Raw genomic sequence first — 22,713 nt, 5'->3', positions numbered from 1 at the left:
GTCTCAATTGGTGGACTGCGGAGTGAAGGAAAGAGGAAATCTTGCGCTTTGGAGCAAAGCACATGCCTGTCAGAGAAGGTTGCAATAAAGGTCATGGATTATGAATACAACAGGACACTTAAAATAGAGAATTGATACAGTATGTATGTGTGTGTGCGTGTGTGTGTGTGTGTGCAAGCATTTATTTTTTAAAAGCATAGTCCATACAAAAAAAAAAAAAACAGACCTGTGCCCCTCTCTGTGCGTCTAAGTGACACTGAACAGAGTACAGAATGCCATGCACTGCAGTTCCTCTTTCTGTTTGTGTGGCGGTTAATGTTTAGCAATGTGCAATGGCCGGGAGAGACAGATCTGTCTGACAGTCCGCTCTTCCCCCGTCATGTTGTAAGAATCAAGGGCAGTTAAAAGACGGTCAAGCCAGTCCCCTTATTTGATTTACTGACACCCAGATTATGAAATTTATGGCCAGGTTTGCTTGTAACACAACTGTCGAGCCAAAACAGTTGGCTAACGCTACCATTATAATGGAGCAATGACCACTAAAGTGGAGTGAGCATGGATTTGGGAGTGGGGGGTGCTGTGGGGTGGGGGGTTTGGTGGCTCAGCCAGAGACAGAAGGCTTAGGAAACCATGGGCTCTCTACCCCACTGGGCTCTCACGACAGTGGTACAGCAAAGAACTATTGTGCAGCAGACACTACTTTTCTGAGAATCATCACATTTAGTTGGATAAAGATGCAATTATTCTCTGGACAATTAAAATGTTTTATTTAATCTCATAGTATATCAAGCTCATTTAAAAAAAAATTTTTAGGGAAAATAAACAAAAGTATTTAAAAATGAATTCAAGGGTATGTGTTCCAAATGACACCAGGTTACCTTCTTTTTAACTGCGTGTCAAATAACACACCTTTTTGAACGTTTTAATTATCAGATTCAACCATCCAAGGTGCCACAGCTAGACACGCAGCTTATGTGGGGGGCCAGGAACAGGTAAAATATGGTCTGTTATACAACAACGAGTTCCCCGGTGTACCATAAACAGATTAAGCTGTGCGATTTCACATGCCGTACACTGGAAACCATGTAGATACTGGCAGCCATCCGAAAACACCGTACGATAAAAGTAAACGCGACAAGAAATTGTTGGGTAACTTATTCAGACAGTCGAAAGACTGGATCATGCCACCTGACGGGTGCACTCGTCGGTTCCTGAACTGTAGTCACACTAAAGGTCAGCTCCTCTTTCGAGGACTAAAAAAATCCCCTAGATCTGTGTGCATCTCCGGTAATCTTTCCAGGCATTACTATTACAGTTCCAGCACTGCGCTGCCATCTATCGGCATTAGATGAATTACAAAGTAAAACTCGTGGCAGACGTTGCCACGGTAACAGAACGCAAACAGGGTTCTTAGCTCCGAAGTAATGTGATAGAATCATTTCATGGTACACGTGTGTTACATCTCAAACTAGATAACTAGCTAACTAGATTAGTGTGTCTTCTTCATTGATACATTGTATTTCATCTTACAAGACGAGGTAAGGTAAGACGTAAGAGCATCCTGAAAATGTAGTTTCAGCGACCCAAAGATCAAACAGGGACCTAACATGATCTAGTTCTAATTAGCCTATATAGTGACTCGTCAAATATGAAGTTAAATATGAATGTTGAGTATATAGGGCATATTGTTTTATTACAGCGTTTACGTAATCAAATGCGTATCTAACTCAAATACATTTTTAAAAAGTGAGTACAATTTTGCAGCGTACCGTTTTGGCAATTGCTACGACGACCTGGGCGATGAGTCCTAATAATAATGGGTAGGAACTAGGAACAGGCTACCTGGCATACAGGGCTGTCCGTCTGGCGTTTGCATTACATAAACGGTGCTTTACTAGCTGCCGTAAAAGTTCCCAATCACCAGTATTATTTAGTTTTTGTTTATCTCTGCTCTAGAGATGTTATCGGCAGCATCTTCAAACGCCGTGGTCAAAAAGCCCGTATCCCCAAGTGTGCAAGCAACTACTGCTCCCAAGACTCATTATGTTTAGCGGTGTATCAGCCCAGACAGGAAATAAAGCAAGATTTTGTTTTTAAATAATTTAAAGTCAAAGTCAATTTCTCCTATACTTACACTGTACTTCATGCCAATGGTCGTTACGTGTATTGTATAAATGTTATGTTATGTATCAATGCTTTACAGAGCGAAAGAAAATGCAGGCGGGCCCACTGACTGCATCGAAGTCGACAGAGCACACCGAGTCTGTGGTCTCAGGTAACATGTCGATTTGTCATTGTCAATCCATTCACTATATTTGTGTACCATGTTATCTTTTGTGCCTCCTGAAAAATTAAGAGTAGCTGCCTTCTCATTTACACAACTTATAGATAGCATGACTATGAACACATTACATTCTTAATGTATTTGGGAGCAGTGTACTAAAGCATGTCTGGTTTAGTCACACTTATAAACCAGCTGTCATATGTATTTGTATCATCTTTACTATGGCTTACATATTATGTATAACCAAACAAAGTTAATGCCTTTTTCACAATCTGAATTTTATAAAATGTGTATTATGGGATTTACAGCGTACAGTTATCCAATATGTGCTCTGGACAAACTTACATGAGTAAAAGTCAGAACAGCCTTTTCAGATTTATAGTACACAGAGGCTGACTGCATTAATACAGCCGTATGCTGAAGTGTTTTTTGGATTTGACATGCATATTCTATTTTTATATGCTCATTATTTTTTGACATGGAATATTTACATTTTCCATTTGTTCATTTGACACTTTTGCCAACAGCAACTTCCAAGGCATTAATGGTAAAGAACACCACATACTAATAACCAGCTTAGAATTAGGGTGAGAGAATTTTCAATAAAATCAGTTAGCACATTGGTCACGTGGGACCATGACTGACAACCGGGACCAATGGCAACACGATGGTTTAGTGGGTAGCACTGTCACCTCACAGCAGGAAGGGCCTGGGTGTGCATCCTGGACGGGGCCTTTCTGTGTGGAGCTTGCATGCTCTACCTGTGTCCGCCTGGGTTTCCTCCTGGCACTCCGGCTTCCATCCACTAGACCTGCAGGTCACGCATGGGGGGCGTTCACTGGGCGTCACATGCACGCTCAGTCAGCCCACTCCGTAAAAAATAAAAGTTAATAATAAATAAAAAGACTTTTTGTTAGATGGAGAGGTAAGCAGCTGATCTGCAGGGTGTCGGAAGCTGTGCTACGATCTCAGGCCAGGACGAGAGGAGAACACTCCCCGTCTGGCGCTGGTCAACAGTGCGAGTGTGTTTGTGTGTGAACAGCTGCGCGGAGCGATGAAGAGGAGTCTGGGAGGAGGAACCCCTTCACACTTCCCGCAGATAGCAACATCTTCCTGCTCAGGAAACAGGAACGAGAGCGCAAGAGGCTGGTGTGTCTGAGTTTCCTGTGTTCAGTTCACTGAAATCTCTTAACAAAACGTCAACAAAAATGTACTTAAAATTACTTCCTAAGCATAAGGCAATGTTGTCCCCCTTAATGTTTTTAGGAAATTGTATTTGTGGTCGTCTCATGCTAGCAAACTTATTATTTTTATTAGTAGTTGGAGTAATATTAGTTTTAACAGTAATAGTGCACACATGGTTGTTGGGACAGGTTGAAACTCTATAAATCCATATCTGAAAGTGTTAGGTTTCATTTTAATAAGGGGTGTGGGTTGCAGAAAATATATGAAATTGCTAAATGGGATGAGTTAAAAGTTTGGGAACTAGAAGTAAAGAGTATTCCATCATAGATTTCATTTGGGATATCAGGAGTGTGATGTCATGTTGAAGGCTGAGGCGGCGAACCCCTCTCATACCGTAGGAACAGCAGAAGAGGCTGAAGATGAAGGTCCAGGACCGGGGCCTCTACGCGACGCGGAAGAAGGCCAGACAAGCGGAGCTGTGGTGTGAGCTGAGGGCGGGGCGGGAGGAGCACGCAGCCAATGAGAAGGCCTCGGAGCTCAGAGACAACCCCGCCTGGAAGGTGGCAATGATCAAAGGTAGGAATACAACACGGACCCTGGCTTCACACAGCACGTACAGCACGCATATTAAACACAGATACTGTACCTGGTTTCAGATCACGCCCATTGTACATAACCCACATCTTAAACACAGATACTGTACCTGGTTTCAGATAGTGCCCATTGTACATAACCCACATCTTAAACACAGATACTGTACCAGGTTTCAGATAGTGCCCATTATACATAACCCACATCTTAAACACAGATAATGCCCCTGGTTGTAAAAACCACGAACGGTATGGAACGCACATCTTAAACACAGATACTGCACCTGGTGTCAGATAGCACTCACTGTACATCGCACAGATCTTTAGTACAGACACTGCATCTGGTTGTGCATAGCATGTACTTTATTAAATGAAAACCTTGCTAATTCTGATAATTATTCTGAAGGTGGGCACTCCATTCATGGGGGGCCAGGATCCTGCAGGTTTTATAAGCAGGGATCACAAACAGAAATTTCCCCAGACAAGGGGCAATGGGAATCTTACGTGGCCAATAACAGTGTAATGGAAAGCAAAACCTTTCACATAATGAACTGATCTGATCCTGGTTAGTGCCAATGAGTATCAAGAGACTGAGGATGATTCCCTTTTTCCCCTCATTATTTATTTATGTCACTGATTATCGTGGTCTTGTTTTGGGGAAAAGGACAGGCGTCACAGTGCTCGACTGGCTCCTGGGATTGAGTTTGAGTTTGTATTAGCCTTTCTAAGAAAGCGGATTATACCTGCTTTATCCACTAAGGTTTGTTCAAATGAGCACTGCGATTCAGAGAAAAGGTACAAAGCCAAACTAAAGGCCCAGCGGAACTCGGCGGCTGCAGCGGCCCATCTCCCCCGTAAACCGCCCTCCCCGTGCGATGCAGTCTTATCAATCCCCGCGTTCCTCCTCAGATCGCAACGTTGAGAAAGAGAGCATCAGCGAGTTCATCAGCAAGAAACGGGAGATGTTTCTGTTGGAGGTAAGGAAGACTGCACTAACATTATTGCACTAACATTAACACAAATCTAACAAATCTTAACCGTACCTGCTCTACATCGCAGGCATAGAAAACTTTCACTGACAAAGTCAATCAGCAGAACTACTGTGGCAGACAATGTGCCATTACAATTACAAAACTTTACACACCCACATATACATTCAAAATCCTGTATAAATGAACAAAAATATTCAGTAACTCACCCTATAAAGCTAGAAATGAGTGTACCGATGGGTTCGAGAGCAACAGTTTATTACAGGAGGCAAAATAAAAACAGTTCTCTAGTTTCCCCAAATTTAATAAGAGGCTGTTTTTATATGTGAGAAGCAGAACAGTACAGTATGTACCGTCCAAACAGAGTGGAACTTGTTTGAAACAGCGTACACCTCCCACTCCACTCCAAGGCTTCCTGTATTTCTCCTGCAGAGAAGCCCGTAAAACCCAGCGGCGGGTCAGTCCCTGGCCTGCAGCTGCCCGCTGGCGTGCCCGGGTCTGCGAGAGAGAGGCTCGAGTGCGTTTTCTCCAGATGTTGTGTTCCCTCCCCAGCGGTAGTGTACGAAGGAATGGTCACTGTCCGGAACGAGCCTGCAGTCGTACCTGGCCGTTGCGTCTCCGAGGGAGGGAGGGGCTCGGGGGGGCTCACCGTGTGCCAGTGCCCCTCCCTGGTCAGCCGGGTGCCCGCGGTCTGCTCGCTCGAGCTGCGTGTGAAGCAGCTTCCTCTGTCTCGCGTCCACCTGCGGACTGTGGCAGGAAGAGAAGCAGCGGTCAGGCATTACATTAGGATTCAAGTGTGCACCTGTCTGCACTTACCACAGTTTGTACCGTAGGTTGCAGCAGTCAGCTGATGAATTGGGAGAAAAAATGAGAAAAGGAGCATTAAAAAAGGTTCTTTATAAAGCAGATTGTGGGAACATAGATACAAGCATGTTAGAAAATGATCACAGTTCAGAGTGGAGTACTCTCATCCAGTTAGAGGCCCATTTCCATGAATGTCCCCTTAGAGGTGTGAGACAGAGGTGTGAGGTGTCAGATAAAGGAACATCTGTACTGAATGCTTCTTGGTAGCATCTTCTCCTGAGTTTGGCTGGAGAACAGATCAGTGAGCAGACAACACAAGCAGGTAACCAAGCGCAGCAAATGGCACTGAACCCTGGGACAATATCAAGGCCATTACATTAAATTACAGGCATTTGGCAGACGCTCTTATCCAGAGCGACGTACAACAAAGTGTATAACCATAACCAGGAACAAGTATGACGAAAACCCTAGAGAGAAGTACCGGTCCAAGTGCAGGGAACAACCGCATAGTTCAACTTGGACCCTGAAGGGTAAACTGTTTAACACTAACACAAACGAGAACATGCACTTGTGGCTGCTGACTCTCCTGAGCATTCGCATCAATCACTGCCCCATCCTCCTCTTTGTCCCGCGACTCCCTCCTCCCCAATTTTCCCCCAGTATGCCCTGGCCGTGAAGCGAGAGGAAATTGATCAGCTGGAGAGAGCGGCCATCGCGGAGGAGAAGAAGCTGGCCCGGGCCGAGAAGCTCCTGGAGAAGGACTCCGTCATGTTCGACGAGTTCCTCAAGGAAAGCGACAAGAGCTCGGTGGAGGCCATAAAAACGTAACTAAACCCCGGACCAGGGAAGTTATTCCGTCCTCTCAGGCTCCTCTGTTTCAGTCACTCTGTAATGCTGACAGATGTTTAAGCTGATTGCCAGCGAGGCTGCCATTAAACTGATTCAGTCTAGATAATTATTCAGTAAAAGAGGTGGTCCTGGAGTCTAATGGAACAAAATCCTCCTTCACAGCTGAGTGGGCACCAATGCCACAGAACCTTAATTCGAGAATCTGAAGGGGCATTGCCACATGTCGCACTGCAAAATCCTGCCTTTCCGGACTGCTGTAGAGAGGGGCAGATGTGAACATGCCTTATGGCCTGTGACATCCTCTTGTTTTCGATTACTGTTCATCTGCAGTGCTGAGCAGGAGTCCAAAATCAGACAGGAGAAGGTTTCCGAAATCAAGAGAATTACAGCCAAAATGGTGGCCATTAAAAGGTAAGCATTTGTTGCAAATTAATTTATTTCTGTCACTTTACAACAAACTAATAATAATAATAATAACAACAACAATAATAATAATAATAATAATTTGTATACGTGCCTTTTAAATTTGTTGAATGTAGTACTTAACAAGGATCAATAAAAAAATGTTATTTACAGAAAGAATAGAATGGACACTGCATAAATGCTAGAATAGAAGAAAGTACCTATAAAATAGCAAGTCAAATCAAATTTGATATACATGACGACAAACGCAAGACATAAAAAAGGACAGATGGGTTTTAATAAAGACTTAAGCCAAGGGTTGACACAGTACTGCAGCATACAGTAGCGTTCCCCCCTGACTGTGCGTGTGCCACCTGTAGCGACATATCCAAGCACGAGGACACCCTGAAGGAGTACTCCATGTACAAGGACTTCCTGTTCAAGCTCTCGCCTCCGGAGTGGCAGCAGGAGCAGCTGGCTCGGAGAAGGAGCGCGCAGAGGAGCCTCCCTGCCGTCGCAGAGAAGGACAAGGGCAAGAGCGCGGGGCAGCAAGACAAACGTATGCATTACAGCCGTCTAAGCCGCGCAGCTGTCTGTGTCCATCCCTGCTGTAGCGCCTATTTCAAAGAAAGTGCTAGAAAGCTTACCCCACTCCACGAGCAGGGCTTATCATTCTGTATTGCGTTGTGAATGCTATATGGGCAACTATGTGAATTTGCTTGCTTGGCAGAAAGCAGATCGATAACATAGGCCCAGCTGACACTCGCTAAATGAGTCTGATGACTGCTCAACTTTGGGTATTGATGTATGACATAACTTCCTGAATGAGGTGGTTTAAGGTAGTGGCCTAGTTCCTTTATATTTCCTTTGTTCTGCCACCGTTTTAGATTAGATGGTTTTAATCTAAATAGGCCAGTAGCCAATAGGCACACAAACCTATGCCCTTCTCATGTCAAACTGCTGAAGCTATACAGGGTTGAGCTTGGTTAGCACTTTGATATAACTTGTGGGGAAATAACTTGTTCTAGTTATTGATAGAAAGGGTGTTGGGGTGTTGGTGAACCAGTAGGGGGCACTTCTCCCTTTGGATCAAATAAATACTACACCCCAGTCGCAGGCATTGTGCCACTGAGGGTGCCCTCCATTGGATGAAACAAAACCAAACCGTGGTCATTAAAGATTACACCAAACTTTTCAAAATAGTTGGGGTGTTACCCTTATTCCAGTAGAATAAAAATGAAAAATGAAGCCATGTCCCCTGCTTGGTTCCCCTCTCTTGTGGACAGGGGCAGAGTCCCGGGCCTCCACCACTAAGAAGGAGCTGCCCCCCCTCAGGAACTCCAGACGGGCATCCAGGCACACTATCAAAATAGGCAAACAGAGCCCCAAACCGTGAGTGGGAGCCACGTGGCATTTCATAACCTTGCAGTCATAGCAGATATGACTGTTCTTCCAAAACTGCTTATCACGGTTAGATAAAGTGTCTTGGTTCACACAAATGAAGAAGTGTGAGTTAGTTATTTCTTCCAAGTCATTTGATTGATCAAATCAAAGATGCTCATTTTTGCTATATTTACTGAACTAACCTAAACAGAAGTACATTTGAATGAAAAGCTGGGGATTTACATTTTTCTTCACTGTTTGTCTTTCAGGAGTGTGGAACCTAAGACCGAGGATGTCAATCTCTCCGATTACGAGTCTTTCGCTAGTCAGGTGTGGCGCATTGCAGTTGGAAAGAATAATGAATAGAAGCATGTGTCTTTGTACACTGTGCATCTGGCTATATAAAGGTCAACTCTTAATCTCTTGTTAACCCGTTTGAAATCACTGATGCATGGCATTTTAGTCAGTCTGGATAAGATTGTTCGCTGAATGGAATATTACATAAAGGTATTATGTGCCCAGAGCAGCCTTTCAGTTCCGTTTGGCGCCCCCTACAGGAGGAACCGGAGATGTACTTCACAGACCCCCAGCAGCTGCTGGACCTGCTGACAGACCTGGAGGAGCAGAACCTGTCCCTGATCCAGAACTCCCGCGAGACGGAGGAGTCTCTGGAGGACTTGCGGCAGGTCTTGGACCAAACGCGCAAGAGGATGTGAGTGTCTGGGACGGCCGAGCCGATCTGAATTATTCAGCTTTTTCAAATCTAATTTTAGTTTTAAAATTCACAAGCCTGCACAGCAACCCCAGCTTTGCCTGACCTATTTTATTTTATATCACCATGATATTTTATTGAGCTTGATTTTTGCACTGCTGTGCATTTGTTCTGCATGTGTGTGTGTGGAATGCTGGTATTAAAAGCTCAGTGGAGGTGTATATATGGCCTTCGTTTTCTGTTTTAATGTCCTGTCTCTGCTTAAAAAGTTCCCAGACAGAATAAATTATTATATATTTAACTTGAATTAAAATTTGCATGGCCAGAAATGGCACAGACCTGGGAGACTGAACAATGACGTGCCAAACTTAGAGAACCAATGCGTCTAGTTAGTGTGCTTGTCAGATTTACAGAGACAAACACGCCAAAACACTAACTTTGATTAACATAAAACAAACAAACAAGCTGAAAGACACTATTAATGCAAACAAATGTAGAAAGACAGTATATGGCTTATACGCACACACACATATATAATATACGGATATTAATCCTCCATGAGAAATATTTCGGAAAAGGGACTCACCCGTTTTTTCCCATCCTTTTCTCACTCGAATGGCTGGTCTGTCCCGTGCCGCCCGCTCCCCCCTCCCTCGAACCCCGCAGGGAGAAGGAGACGGAGCAGCTGCTGCAGCAGATCGACAACATGACCCAGAACATCGAGCAGGAGGAGGAGAGGGCCGCCCAGCTGGAGATCAAGGCCCGTCTGTTCTCCTACGGCAAGTACAAGGAGGACGACCAGGTACGCACCCTGCAAGAAACTGCATATTAGACACACTTTCAGGCCTAGAAACAAGATTTTTTTTAAAGCATGGGTTATACATCTTTGAGTATATACGATCTCTGCAGTGCAACCTGTAATGCATGTTGGGTAAAAAAATAATTAAAAAACCCGTTTTAGGTAGGAATTTTCAGCTACAGTGTGAAGATAGTGGATGTGTTGCAGTCTGAAAATTCCTTATCTAGACCACAGCCATCACATCTGCACTGCCCTGAGAAAGGGATTGGCTTTCAGAGACCAGTGTGGGCTTCCTTGGATCTAAATGATCCTGCCATTGTAGTCCCTGACTGATAGGGAAACTTGGGACTACAGGTCTTGAAAGGTGTACAGTTTAAGCATGGATTTATTTATTTTTTTGCATGTTTCAGGTAAACTTTCAAGTGTACATTAACTCTTAAGTTGTTCTGGGTTCGGGTGCCTGCACCTGCTTGAAGTAGTGTTATCACAATATCAGAATTTTGACTTTGATACCGATACCAGGTTTTGTATCACAGGTTCAGGTGCAGTTAAAACTACTCTGTCGCTCTCCTCTTACCAGTGCAGTTAAAACTGCTCTGCTGCTCTTCTGGTCCTCTCACTGGCACAGTTAAAACAGCTCTGTCAGTCTCCTGGTCCTCACTGACACAGTTAAAAAGGCTCTGTCACTCTCCTGGTCCTCACTGGTGCAGTTAACATTACAGGCATTTAGCAGATGCTCTTATCCAGAGCGACTTACACAACTTTTACATCGTATATATTTATACAGCTGGATATATACTGAAGCAATTCAGGTTAAGTACCTTGCTCAAGGGTACAACGGCAGTGTCCTACCCAGGAATCGAACCTATGACCTTTCGCTCACAAGCCCAGTTCCTTATCCACTGTGCTACACTTCTGCTCTCCTGGTCCTCTCACTGGCGCAGTTAAAATGGCTGCCGCTGTCCTGGTCCCCTCACAGGACAGCATGCTGGACACGCTGGGGCAGAAGGTGCGGGAGGTGTACCGCAGCTGCATCGGGGACAGCGAGGGGAACCTGAGCACGCTGCAGATGCTCACCGCCATCGAGGGCCGGCTCGGGGAGCTGCTGGAGAACGTGGACAGCATCCCGCGCGACCGCGTGCTGATGGCCGAGAAGTCCAAGGAGAGAGAGCGCCGGATCAGGTCCGGCGCGGAAATACATCACGTTTTTATTCTGTGTCGCAGATGACGACGTTGTTTTCAACCACACATCTCAATAAGTCTCTGGTCACAGGCGTGCCGTGTAATGTTGCGGGCCACAATTGCAATCACTATGTATTAGTATTTGTGAGAGTATTTGAATACATTTCAATTACATAACATATTCAACATATTCAAAGAGACTTCAAATACTGAAAATAACAAAAAACAAATACCAATTTAAGACTCTCGCAATTTAAGAGTTTGAACAGTGAAAAGCCATTTTTAATGGTCAATGAATATTTTAGCACTTATGGCCATTCCCAGTTAAACATGTAAAAAATTATGTGAACATTTTAGGTCACAGCTAATCCTAAAAAGTGAGAGCAAGGTGAAATGGATAATTGCAGATATCCAGGAATAATAATTGCACAAAAAAAGCTCAAAAAAGCCCCAAAAGACAAAATTCTAGCAGCGGGGAAATTGGAGCCAAATACCTGGTTAGCACCCACTGTGCAGCCAGCTGGGTTTGAAGGTACAGTGAAGGTACGGTGTTGTGTGTCCACAGACTGAGGGAGGAGAAGATATCCCAGCAGAAAAGGCACCAGGAGGAAAGGCTTCAGAAGGCCCTGGAGAGAGCGCAGGCAGACATCGCCAAAAACGTGAGCGGCTGTTCCCGCGCAGACGCGCCAAACGGGAACGAGCACACACCAGATACACACTCGGGACAGGGAGGCGTCGATCGGAGTCTGCACTGGGGGCCGCTGAGGGGCATGTCCTGTTAAGACGCTGTGTCCCAGTGCGGACGGGCCCCGTGGTCTGAAATCGGACCCGGACCCAGTGCAGGACCTGGCCCACAGCCAGGCAGGGAGGCCGTCGGTGTGCCAGATCGCTTGTGTCGATAGCGCACCAGCGCCCTCCTGTGGTCCGACTGTTACCTGCACTCTGCTTGCAACACACAAATACAACTGAGCATTCCAAATATGTTGAGGAAAAAGGTTAAACATTATCAAATATTAAAAATAAGCTCTCTTCATACATTAGGGAAGTTGAAGTCTTAAATTGTAAAAGATCACATTTGAGCACATTTGGAAGTCCCATAACTGATCATCAATTTAAACTCAATTTAAAAGTTGATGTCAAATTAAAAAAACAAACAAAAAAACACAATACATAGAACATGAATGTTTCTCAGAAGCTGAAACCGTGGTTCCATTTGTTTTTTCAGAAAGGGAAGAAGCTGATGGTTCGTTCCCACCCCCCTGAGCGCAAAAAGAAGGAAGCCGCGAACACGGACATGGCAGACAGGGAGAGAGAGGAGCACCAGTATTTCTTCACATAGCGCGAAGTCGCAGTCCCACTCGGCCAATCACGCTGCACACTACTCCTTCCCGCCATCACCGCTCCAGATGCACACTTTTCCCCTTTCTGACTGGAACGTTGCGACTTCAGCACAAACAGATTTTCCTGGTTTTCTAATTATTTGTACAGGTCTGGTTTATGGCACCGACAATATAAATGTCCGGTCGGAATAATTGATTGAAATTTGCCTGCTAGTTCAAGTGCCAGCACCCCACCCCAGTCCTCAATTAGTTTTGATAGCATTCACCCCAAAAAATCCAAATCTGGCAACCTGGAGCCAAACTTATGTGACAGCCTACAGTATGTATTAGATCACTGGCAATACAGTTTTACAAAATATTAAATAGTGCGGTAAAAATGAAATACTGAGTAGAGTGAGATTGACTGCATTCTTTAACCCAGGAATCAATACAGAAAATTGAATCAGATGGACCTGATTCAGTGTCAAACATCGATTGTACATAAAGATGAATTAAGCGGGAAAATTATAAAATCATGCATTTTTGAAGAGAAATAAAGATTTGTCACTTCAACTACTAGGGAGTTCACTGTTAAATGCATCTATGACCAAAGATCATTAAACCATAAAAGGGCAAACATCCACCATGTTTTTATAAACATATGGGTTGAATGCAGGTATGATGAATCCATCATGATGCAGATTACATGCAACTACACCCAATATGCAAAAACTGCCTTCATCTCAGAAAGCTAAGCTAAAAAGACTAAGCTAAAGCATGTACCACTGATACGCCTCCACTCTAAAGCCAGGGAAACAATCATCAGACTGAAAATGCATAAATATTTCCCTCAGATTATTCATTTTACAAATCTAATAGCTCAGAGAGAAGTTGTTATGGAGTCAATCAACTTTCAGCTCACCTACTGCAAAGAATCTTTGTAGCGATAGGCGAGGGGAAGATAATACAGAAACACTATGGCTAGTCAAACTGAGCAGGTCTGAAATTCTCCCTTTTATTTCATTGCCCTTTAAATTTGAACTCAAAAACACAAACATCAACATTGGACAAATGTCCAGAAATCATGGACTAATATTTGAAAAATAATTGAAAATAGTCAAACTACATGGATAAATGGAAAAGTATTGGCACAGTATGACAATCTTTGTCATTTTGGCTCTTTACGCCAGCGCACTGGATTGGAAATAAAAGAATGAATAGGAGAGTTTAAAATGCAGACCGTCAGTTTTAATTCATGGGTATTTACATCCATACCAGGGGATCCTCCTCTTTGCATGAATTACAGCCATTTCATATGCACTTTAACCCTCATATTGTTTTATTTCAGATCCAATGTGCTGGAGTACTGAGCCAAAACAAAAAATGTCCCACCGTCCCAATACTTTTGAATTTAAATGTACATGAAGATTCTGCAATTACAAATATGCTGTATGCACACAGAACTTACCAGAACAATGTAGCTTCTTGCTCCAGCCAATCAAAACAAACCAGTATTACAGCGGTGATCTTGTGCTTCATTAACGGGACTTTATTTGACTTTCCATTTGGTAAACCAAACCTAATAAATAAGTACATGAAGTTATACATATGGATACTCTATAGATAGAAAACAAACTGGATTTTTGTCTTCCTATCTGGATGACATTAACATGGAGCACACCTTATTCTCTCAACAAAAAAAAAAGCTTTTTGTAAGATACGCAACAATAGAAAAATAAATTAAAAAACACCATAATCAACATAAACCATATATTTTTTTCTCTAGTTAATTGCAATATAAATGTCATGTCCGTAAGGCAAAGACAACAGATACCGTGTATGCATTTATACGAGTGTGACCGCTGATTTAAAAGCAAAGGACATCCATCGGCCTCTGTGCACCGAACGGACTCCTGTTCACGTCTTAAAGTGCTTCCTTTCAGGAAACGTGATTTCTGAACACCAAATAAGCTTCCGAGTGTAAAAAATGAAAACAAACCAAGAGAAATGACATGACAGATTCTCACAGCGGAGGTAAGAATCTTAGTAAAAACCTAAAAACTTTAACAGTTTTTAACATCCCGTCCCATGGTATGAGCGCTGACATTCAATTAAGTCACACTCGCATAGTACAAATGGTTAGAAATGCATGCCTTATCAAAAGGGCATGCTTTAGAAAGATCTTCCATTGGAATATACTTTTCTTAAAAATAAAAAAGCGATTCGATCAAACAAGTCCGGATTCAGAAAACGTCGGCAACCCTGCGCCGCAAAGTCCGGTGCACGCCTTGCTGCGTTCAGGCCGCAACTTCCTGTTCTCAGTTTCCTGTTTCCTGTACCGAGGCGTCTAGGCTCACTCCAGGTCTTGCAGGTTGATGGTGCTTCCTGTGAACTGCGAGTTGTCTGACCCTGCATCGTCCTCCGTTGTAGGAGCAGGTTCCTGTAAAGTAGGCCAGTGATACTCCAGCATTGGACTTCAACTAGCACAAAACCTGCACCTCCACCACAACGATCTACAGCCATACTGCACTGGCCTGAATGCTAAGTTTCATTGCTGGCGTCACAAAACCAATGCTGTGCAATATTAACATGCAAACAAATATAACAAATAACTAAAAACCTATCGATTTTAATGAATATGATATATGGTTTTAAATAATAATGTTTATTATGTCTGGGAATGAACTAGGCTTGCTCAATGTTTTTAATAATAACAAAAATAATGTGTGCATGATTTTTTTTACGGTGAGAGACGCAGTCATCCACAGGAGGTTGTTTCTGCTGTGATAAAATGGCAGTTGGTGACGCGCTACCTGCAGGATGTTGACGGGCAGGTCGACAGTGAGCTGTGAGTGAGAGCTGGAGGTCTGCGAGCTCAGCTGGAAGGCCAGGTCCCCGTCCCCCGCCGGGTCGTCCTGACGACGGGTAAAGAGGGAAGGGTCACAGGGGAGCAAGACAGGCAGCGCTAACAGAGCCGCTTATGCCATACAAACGCTCATAAATGACGGAGCACCAACTAGCACTGATGACTGTCAAGTCATTCTGGAACGGAAATTTCCTAAATGAGCTGCACAGCCAGTTAAGGGCCCGAGAGTCCCACAATGGAAACAACAAAACATTGTTGCCAGGGGTTCCAAAATCCATGCGCCCCTTGACACAAAAAGGAAACCATTCTTAAGCAGAAGAGCTTAATGGTTAAAATTCTAAAATAAATTCTTGTGTGCTGCAAAGGTAAACTTGCGGCCGTGTGACACTGTTCCAGAATGCACTGGGCTCTGCTCACCTGCAGCAGCTGGATCTGCACGTACTGCGTCCCAGAATGCACTGGGCTCTGCTCACCTGCAGCAGCTGGATCTGCACGTACTGCGCCCCGGTGACGGGGTCTCGGATGGTCAGCCCGGCGTTGGCCGAGGCCACGCCCTCGCCGAACCGGCCGCTCGCAGGGCCGGCCGTCGCCGTGGCGCTGCTGCTCTTCGCGCCCTTGCTCTTCCTCGGGCCGAGACCGGTACCGCCTGCCAAAAACGCAGAGCACAACCTCAACTACGTCGCCTCTGTAACCCATAACTCAACAAAAACGCAAACAAACAACAAAAAAAAACTACAAATCCCATTAGCACCCACTGTGCAGCCAGCTGGGAACATAAGAGGTTACCTGGACTACATGCTGGGCCTTTCTGCTTCTTCCTCTTGGCCAACTGGATTGCCCTGTAGTCAGTCCTCGCAGACCCTCCACTCTCCTGAAAAAGGGAAAAGGTCTTGTAGCCAACTCCCACCTCTAGGCTCGCTCAAACCCAATTTATGCAATTGTCTGCTCATTGTAAATGCCAGGGCCAGTAATGTAACGCCAGTAACACAACATAATGCCAGTAACATGATGTAATGCCAGTAGCTTAGCATGATGCTAGTAATGTAATTTAATGGCAGTAATGTAATGTGATGCCAGTAATGTAATGTAGTGGCAGTGATATAATGTAATGGCAGTAATGTCACGTAATGTTAAATAACCCTGTGGCTGCACCTGTCAGAGCCGCGGTGGCGCTCTTCACCGCACCCTATGACTCACCAAGAAGGAGCAGGCGGAGACTGCGCTGAGCTCGGGGTCCTTCTGCGCGCTGAAGCCGCCGGCGTGCCCGGAGAAGACGAACTGCGTCACCACCTTACTGCCCTCCTGCTGCCCCAGCACGTCCGCGGGCCCCAGCAGGGCCCCGCCCGCCCGCTCCGGCTTGGGCGGGGCGGACAGGAGCTCGGGCCCGGGGGCCCCCGCCAGGCTGCTGGAGGGGGTGAGGGAGGCGGGGGCGTCGGCCACCAGGGCGCTGGAGGAGCTGAGGGGGTGGAGCTGCTCCGGGGCCGCGGGGCCCCGCATGCTCAGGGCCGCCAGGGACCCCAGGGCCTCCGGGTTCACCGTCTGCACGTCGTCCAGGTTCAGGGTCCCCTGGGGGAGCACCCCGCCGGCCCCGCCCGTCCCCAGGGCCCCGTCCAGCCCGTGGGGGCCAATGTCGGCCCCCGCCGCCAGGATGAGGGGGTCCACGGCCTGCGCCAGGGCGCCCCCGGCCCCGCCCAGCGTGGCCCCCACCGAGGCCGCGTCAATGGTCAGGATGCCGGAGTTGACCAGGGACAGGTCCATGGTGAGGCCCGCGGCCCCAGGGCCCGCCGCCGGCCCGGTCACTCCGGCGCCCCCTCCAGGCACGTTGGAGAACAGCGAGGTGAGGTCGATGTTGCCCAGCTCGACCGCGGCCCCGCCCGCCGCACCGCCCGCCTGTCCGGCGCTCGTCAGCTCACTGCTGGGGGTCAGGGACGTGGACATCTCCAGCTGGCTGAGGACATCTGAGACAAAACACAGCTTTTCAGCTGAGATACCACAGACTATTAAAAAACGAGATATTCCTTTACTCTTACCAATAAAATAACTTTATACGCTGCAGTGAACGGTCACCAATAAAAAGCGAGGGCTGTGGGTGGGTGGGTGATGTAGAGGGAGCAGGGCAGGGCGGTGGGTGTGGCAGAGGGAGCAGGGCAGGGCGGTGGGTGTGGCAGAGGTAGAGGGGCGGGGCTGGGCAGTGGTTGGGGCGGAGAGGGGCGGGGCAAGGCGATGTGTGAGGCAGGCGCAGCACACTGACCGGCGCTCAGGTTGTGGTGTTTGAGCATGTGGCTCTTCAGGCTGCTGCGGGAGGAGAAGTGCTTGCTGCAGGAGGCCACGGGGCAGCGCGTCCGCAGCCCGCTCGAGTCCTGCAGGTGCTTCTTAGAGTGGATGTACAGGCTGCTGCGCGCCGAGAACTTAGCACTGCAGCCTGCCGGCGCAGAGACACACGCGTCAGTACACAGACATGCGCATAAAAAAACACACACATGTACACACGGGCAGACGCACACATGCACACAAAGACACACACGCGTCAGTACACAGACATGCGCATTAAAAAAAACACACACATGTACACACGGGCAGACGCACACATGCACACAAAGACACACACGCGTCAGTACACAGACATGCGCATTAAAAAAACACACACATGTACACACGGGCAGACGCACACATGCACACAAAGACACACACGCGTCAGTACACAGACATGCGCATTAAAAAAAACACACACATGTACACACGGGCAGACGCACACATGCTCACAAAGACACACACAACACAGACGCACACACGCAAGTTGGACCACACAGACAATCATTTAGATAAACATTTTCATATTTGAGATCTACACTTGTATTATTTAAAAAATCAAATCGGTTCCAGTGAAAATATGCAGCGTCATAATGACTGTCTAACGTGCTTCTGACTGGATTACCCTGAGTAATGAGCAGGCAGGGGTGCCAGACCCTGCTGAAACACTAATGCCAAGCTTGGCTCTGCCACGCTCACCTTCCACGTGGCACTCGAAGGGCTTGGTGCCCAGGTGGGTGATGCTGTGGCCCTTCAGGTGCTCCGCCCTCGTGAACGACTTGCCGCACCCCTCCTCCGGACAGGTGAAACGCCGGTCGTCGTCGTGCTTCCTGGCACAGGAAGAAAGGGGGAAGAGAGGGGAGTCAGAGAACAGCCGTTGCAAGCCTAACAAAAAAATGTAAGCTAATTGCTCCAGGTTCCAATTTCAAAGAAGCAAAGTTTAAAATCCTATGCGTCTAATCCAGTTCCTCCTATTGCATGCATTTTGCTGTGCGTTTTACACACAAAGTCATAGTTTTCAATAGTTTTTATAGTTTCCCCTCTGGATGTGGACCCTGGAATGAATCAACTGGTTAAAGTACAACACTATCACTGAACGCCCACAACCGACTGCAATAATACCCGTTTAACACATTCATACATGGAAGCACGTCGAGCACAGGACTCCACCACGGCTCCATATCATAAATAAATACTCAAACTGCTGGGGCCCCTTCGCAGTCCCCAGGAACCCAGTTTGGGAACCCTTGAAATATCACTCATGATAGAATTGAGCGCAGCAGAGTTAGCATGAGCATGAACGAACAGCAATGCTGTCAGGAAAACCCGAGCTATCCCAGAATGCCCTCACCTCTTGTGCCGGAGCAGTTTGGACATGCTGGTGAAGGACCAGCCACACCCCTCAGAGTCACACATGAAGGGCCTCTCTCCTGTCAGGGGGCAAAGCAGGGCATCAGCACACCAAAAATGCACCCGTTTATCCGGCATGGGAGCGAGAAGCTCATTCATTTACATATAATGACTTGACTGCCAATATTATTTTTTTTCAGTATGCATTTTCTTGTGTGCATTAAAGCTTCGGCATTCTGGACGTGAAGCTTTCCTTCTCATCACAAAACAAACTTACACTGGCTCAAAATACTGCTGTAATATGTAAACTATGCAAGACTAAGGAAATATGATGCATCCGGTCAAAGATGCATCAGAAAAGGAAAGCACAGTTTGCCGCAGACTGTATGATGCAATACAAAGCAAGCACAGCGTACTGCAGACTGTGTATGATGCAATACAAAGCAAGCACAGCGTACTGCAGACTGTGTATGATGCATTACATTACATTACATTACAGGCATTTAGCAGACGCTCTTATCCAGAGCGACTTACACAACTTTTTACATAGCACTTTACATTGTATCCATTTATACAGCTGGATATATACTGAAGCAATGCAGGTTAAGTACCTTGCTCAAGGGTACAACGGCAGTGTCCTTACCCGGGATTCGAACCTGCGACCTTTCGGTTACAAGCGCAGTTCCTTACCCACTGTGCCACACTCCGTCCTCCGATGCAATACAAAGCAAGCACAGTGTACTGAAGACTATGTGTGATGCAATACAAAGGAAGCACAGTATACTGCAGACTGTGTTCATTGCAACACAAAGTAAGCACAGTATACTGCAGACTGTGTTTATTGCAACACAAAGTAAGCACAGTGTACTGCAGACTGTGTGTGATGCAATACAAAGCAAGCACAGTGTACAGCAGCCTGTGTGACTGTGTTACTGGTCGTTTCTCTCCTCCGTACCTGTGTGGCTGCGCAGGTGGATCTTGAGGCGGCAGGCCTTGTCGTAGCGCTTGTCGCAGCCAGGGAAGGTGCAGGTGAACTGGCCTATCTCCCGGAAGTGCGTGCGGTTGTGGGAGAACAGGGCACTAAAGGTGATGAAGGTCTTCTCACAGCCTGGGGAACACAGAGAAGGGTCAGAGCACTTAGTCACACAACTGCCAATAATTATGCAAGGCATCACCGTAAACTCTGAACAAATGAAAATTACAGAGAATTAGAACATGGCAAAATAGGAAACAATATGAATCCGACAGACGTCACGCCAGCAGATTTCTACAAACAAAACGACACTGACGGCCTAATACACGAAAGGCCTCTTACCTGGAAACTCGCATTTATGAGGCCTCTCCGGTTCGAAGTGGGCCCGCTGGTGATTGGTCAGCTTGGTGGCGCTCCGGAAGCGCTCGCTGCAGATGTCGCAGGCGAACGCGTTCTCCTGGTCGTGCACCTTGACGTGCGCCTTCAGGTTGTACACCGTGGTGAACTTGCGCCCGCAGTTCTCCCACTCGCAGGTGAAGGGGCGCACCTTGTCGTGGGACTGCAGGTGGCGCTTGAGCTTGTAGGAGGTGGTGAAGGACCAGCCGCAGTCCTCCATGGTGCACTTGAAGGGCCTCTGGTCGTCGGTGTGGGAGATCAGGTGTATCTTCAGCTTGTGCTTGGCGTCGAAGATCTCCACGCACTCCGGCTGCGGGCACCTGTACTTGGTCCGGGAACCCTTCTTCGACGCCATCGTTCCCCCCAGCTTTAGGGGAGCCAGGTCGCTGTCGCACACGATGAACCCCGTTTGCATCACGCCCCCGTCGCCTAAGGGACATAGCGTCCCGTCCTCTTGCTCTTTGGTGGAGGTGCAGGAGTCCAAGGCGGAACCAGCGTCCGGAAAGGCGCAGTTCTCCTCCAGACTCAAACCCGAGTCGCTCACCCCCATTCTCGATTCTTCGTACTGGATGGAACCCACGGCCACGTTACTGTTCTTCCCTGCAGTTTTGGTCGCGCCATCATAATTAATCAAGACTATGTCTTGGTGGTCTTTCACACCAAGGTGATGTTTCAGGTTAACCACATCTTCCTTGGGGGCATGGCCGTCAGGGGGCGCTGCTAACGTCAATACTCCGTTTTCAATGGTCACGATAATGCTTTGGTTGTTTATCATAATGGTCCCAGAAAACGTTTCTTCTGAAGGGGTAGCATTGGAGCCTCCGGCAACGGTGGTTCCCGAGTAGTCAGAAAGGTAATCAGAGTTGACGTCGCTCATGTGTGTAGTTTCAGTGAAAGTGGTGTTTTCAGAAATCAAAGCACCTGTAAACTTTTGTGCAGCCTGCTGATGCAGTTCTACGGACGTCTGATCCGAGGTGCCGCCATCGTTAGCCGAAAAGCTTTCATCTAATGGCTGATTGTCGCACCGTTCGTTGGCCATAACAACATTGCTATCCGATTCAAAACTCATACCGAACCGCTGACTGGAGTTCGTCACTGTTGCCTCACACCTTTCCTGTGCAATAGAACCGTGGTTCCGCGCGCCGACATGTTTTCTAACGCTGGAGTTCCTGGATGTTAAAGCCAACAACTTCTCATCTGGGTGTATAAGAACCGAAGTGGTTTGCACCTCCATTGAAATATCGGGCTTCGTCTTGGAAGTAGAATCTGCATCCTTACCAATCAGCCTCCTCCCGTCTTTAGAGAGCAAGACTGATCGGCCCATTTCTTTGTTAGAGCCGTTGCTGTCAGCCTCCTGAACGATGTTGAAAACCACATAAAATTCCTCGTTGTCCTTTCGGTTGATGTTGGCAGCGGAGTAAATGTTAGCCTTCCCAGCTGCGACGCTCTCACACGGCAGTGAATTGTGCAGGGTAGCGCCGCCTTGGTGCTGTTGCCGTAAAAGCTGAGGCTGCCGTTGTTGTGTGTGACTCTCTTCAACCACACAGACAGGAAGCGCCATTTGCATTCCGGTCTCCGTACTCACAAACTCGGATTTCGACCCAGTTTCCAAACAGTCTTGTTGCAATTGCTGTCCCTTGACGTCTTTCCCTTGCGAACCGATCACGTTACGGAGTCCACTTTGTTCAGTGCGTCTTTGTATTTGCTGTGCGTTACCTTTACTATTCTGCCTAAGAAGAGACTGACAACCGCCGCTGCCATTTTCTGCCAGCAGGCGAAATGGAGATGTCTTAGGCCAGTTGTTGTTCTTGTCACTTTCCCGTTCTCGTGATTCTGGCTCGTTTTTGACTCCGATTTTATTTGACAAGGTGAGACAGCGAGCGCCTGTCGCTGTTCCCGGTGGAGACAACCCTGTCCGACGTGAGACGCCATGTTTATGGTGTGTGTTTTGGGCAATAGTAAGCCCCTGAATTTCCATCTTGGTATCCCTGTAGCAGCAGCGGACGAAAGGCCCGCCCTCCACAAATGTGTAATAGGATCCTGCGAGCCACGACCAGTTTTCAGTGACAGATAAACTGCGGACTGTACGTCCGTCATGGAATGGATTTTTTTTCCCTTACTGGCTTTATTTAAGTCGATTGAATAGGTTATTATGAAAACAATTCTGTGTATACAATTAAAATACACTATTATGTAAATTAATTTTAATAACAGTAGACAAATGTGAACACAACATCGTACTTTCCTTTCTACCACATCATTTAGCGCGCCCCCTCCATCACTACCACAGGATGGCGCTCAAAGCCCTTGACTGTTCTAA

The 22,713-nt window shown here is 46.7% G+C and overlaps 2 protein-coding genes across 4 annotated transcripts; one reads left to right on the top strand and one right to left on the bottom strand.

Annotated features, from left to right (window-relative positions):
- The first annotated feature begins 1,354 nt into the window (after positions 1 to 1,354).
- cfap100 (cilia and flagella associated protein 100) lies at positions 1,355 to 13,091 on the top strand. 2 transcript variants are annotated; one of them, XM_064304499.1, is made up of 15 exons: positions 1,355 to 1,538; positions 2,204 to 2,275; positions 3,327 to 3,433; positions 3,868 to 4,045; positions 4,969 to 5,036; positions 6,513 to 6,676; positions 7,032 to 7,112; positions 7,484 to 7,662; positions 8,390 to 8,495; positions 8,756 to 8,816; positions 9,044 to 9,198; positions 9,865 to 10,000; positions 10,977 to 11,179; positions 11,745 to 11,838; positions 12,405 to 13,091. In XM_064304499.1, the coding sequence occupies exons 2-15, from the start codon at positions 2,215 to 2,217 to the stop codon at positions 12,516 to 12,518; spliced, it is 1,707 nt and encodes a 568-aa protein (XP_064160569.1). In that variant the 5' UTR covers positions 1,355 to 1,538; positions 2,204 to 2,214; the 3' UTR covers positions 12,519 to 13,091. The 2 variants fall into 2 exon arrangements, with proteins under 2 accessions (XP_064160569.1, XP_064160570.1); XM_064304500.1 differs by having other exon boundaries at positions 1,355 to 1,543.
- A 933-nt stretch (positions 13,092 to 14,024) lies between these two features.
- Positions 14,025 to 22,416, bottom strand: si:dkey-156n14.3 (zinc finger protein ZXDC). Of its 2 annotated transcripts, none has more exons than XM_064304497.1 (10): positions 20,340 to 22,416; positions 19,980 to 20,132; positions 19,026 to 19,104; positions 18,374 to 18,504; positions 17,616 to 17,786; positions 16,562 to 17,346; positions 16,151 to 16,235; positions 15,838 to 16,010; positions 15,312 to 15,413; positions 14,025 to 14,938 (listed from the first exon to the last, which is right to left on the bottom strand). In XM_064304497.1, exons 1-10 carry the CDS (start codon positions 22,369 to 22,371, stop codon positions 14,852 to 14,854), a joined length of 3,798 nt encoding a protein of 1,265 aa, XP_064160567.1. In that variant the 5' UTR covers positions 22,372 to 22,416; the 3' UTR covers positions 14,025 to 14,851. The 2 variants fall into 2 exon arrangements, with proteins under 2 accessions (XP_064160567.1, XP_064160568.1); XM_064304498.1 differs by having other exon boundaries at positions 16,562 to 17,322; positions 20,340 to 22,415.
- Between the last annotated feature and the right edge of the window lie 297 nt (positions 22,417 to 22,713).

This window comes from Anguilla rostrata, chromosome 13, assembly GCF_018555375.3.
Source record: "Anguilla rostrata isolate EN2019 chromosome 13, ASM1855537v3, whole genome shotgun sequence".
NCBI classification, from domain to species: domain Eukaryota; kingdom Metazoa; phylum Chordata; class Actinopteri; order Anguilliformes; family Anguillidae; genus Anguilla; species Anguilla rostrata.
This window is presented reverse-complemented; position numbering and strand designations above follow the sequence as displayed.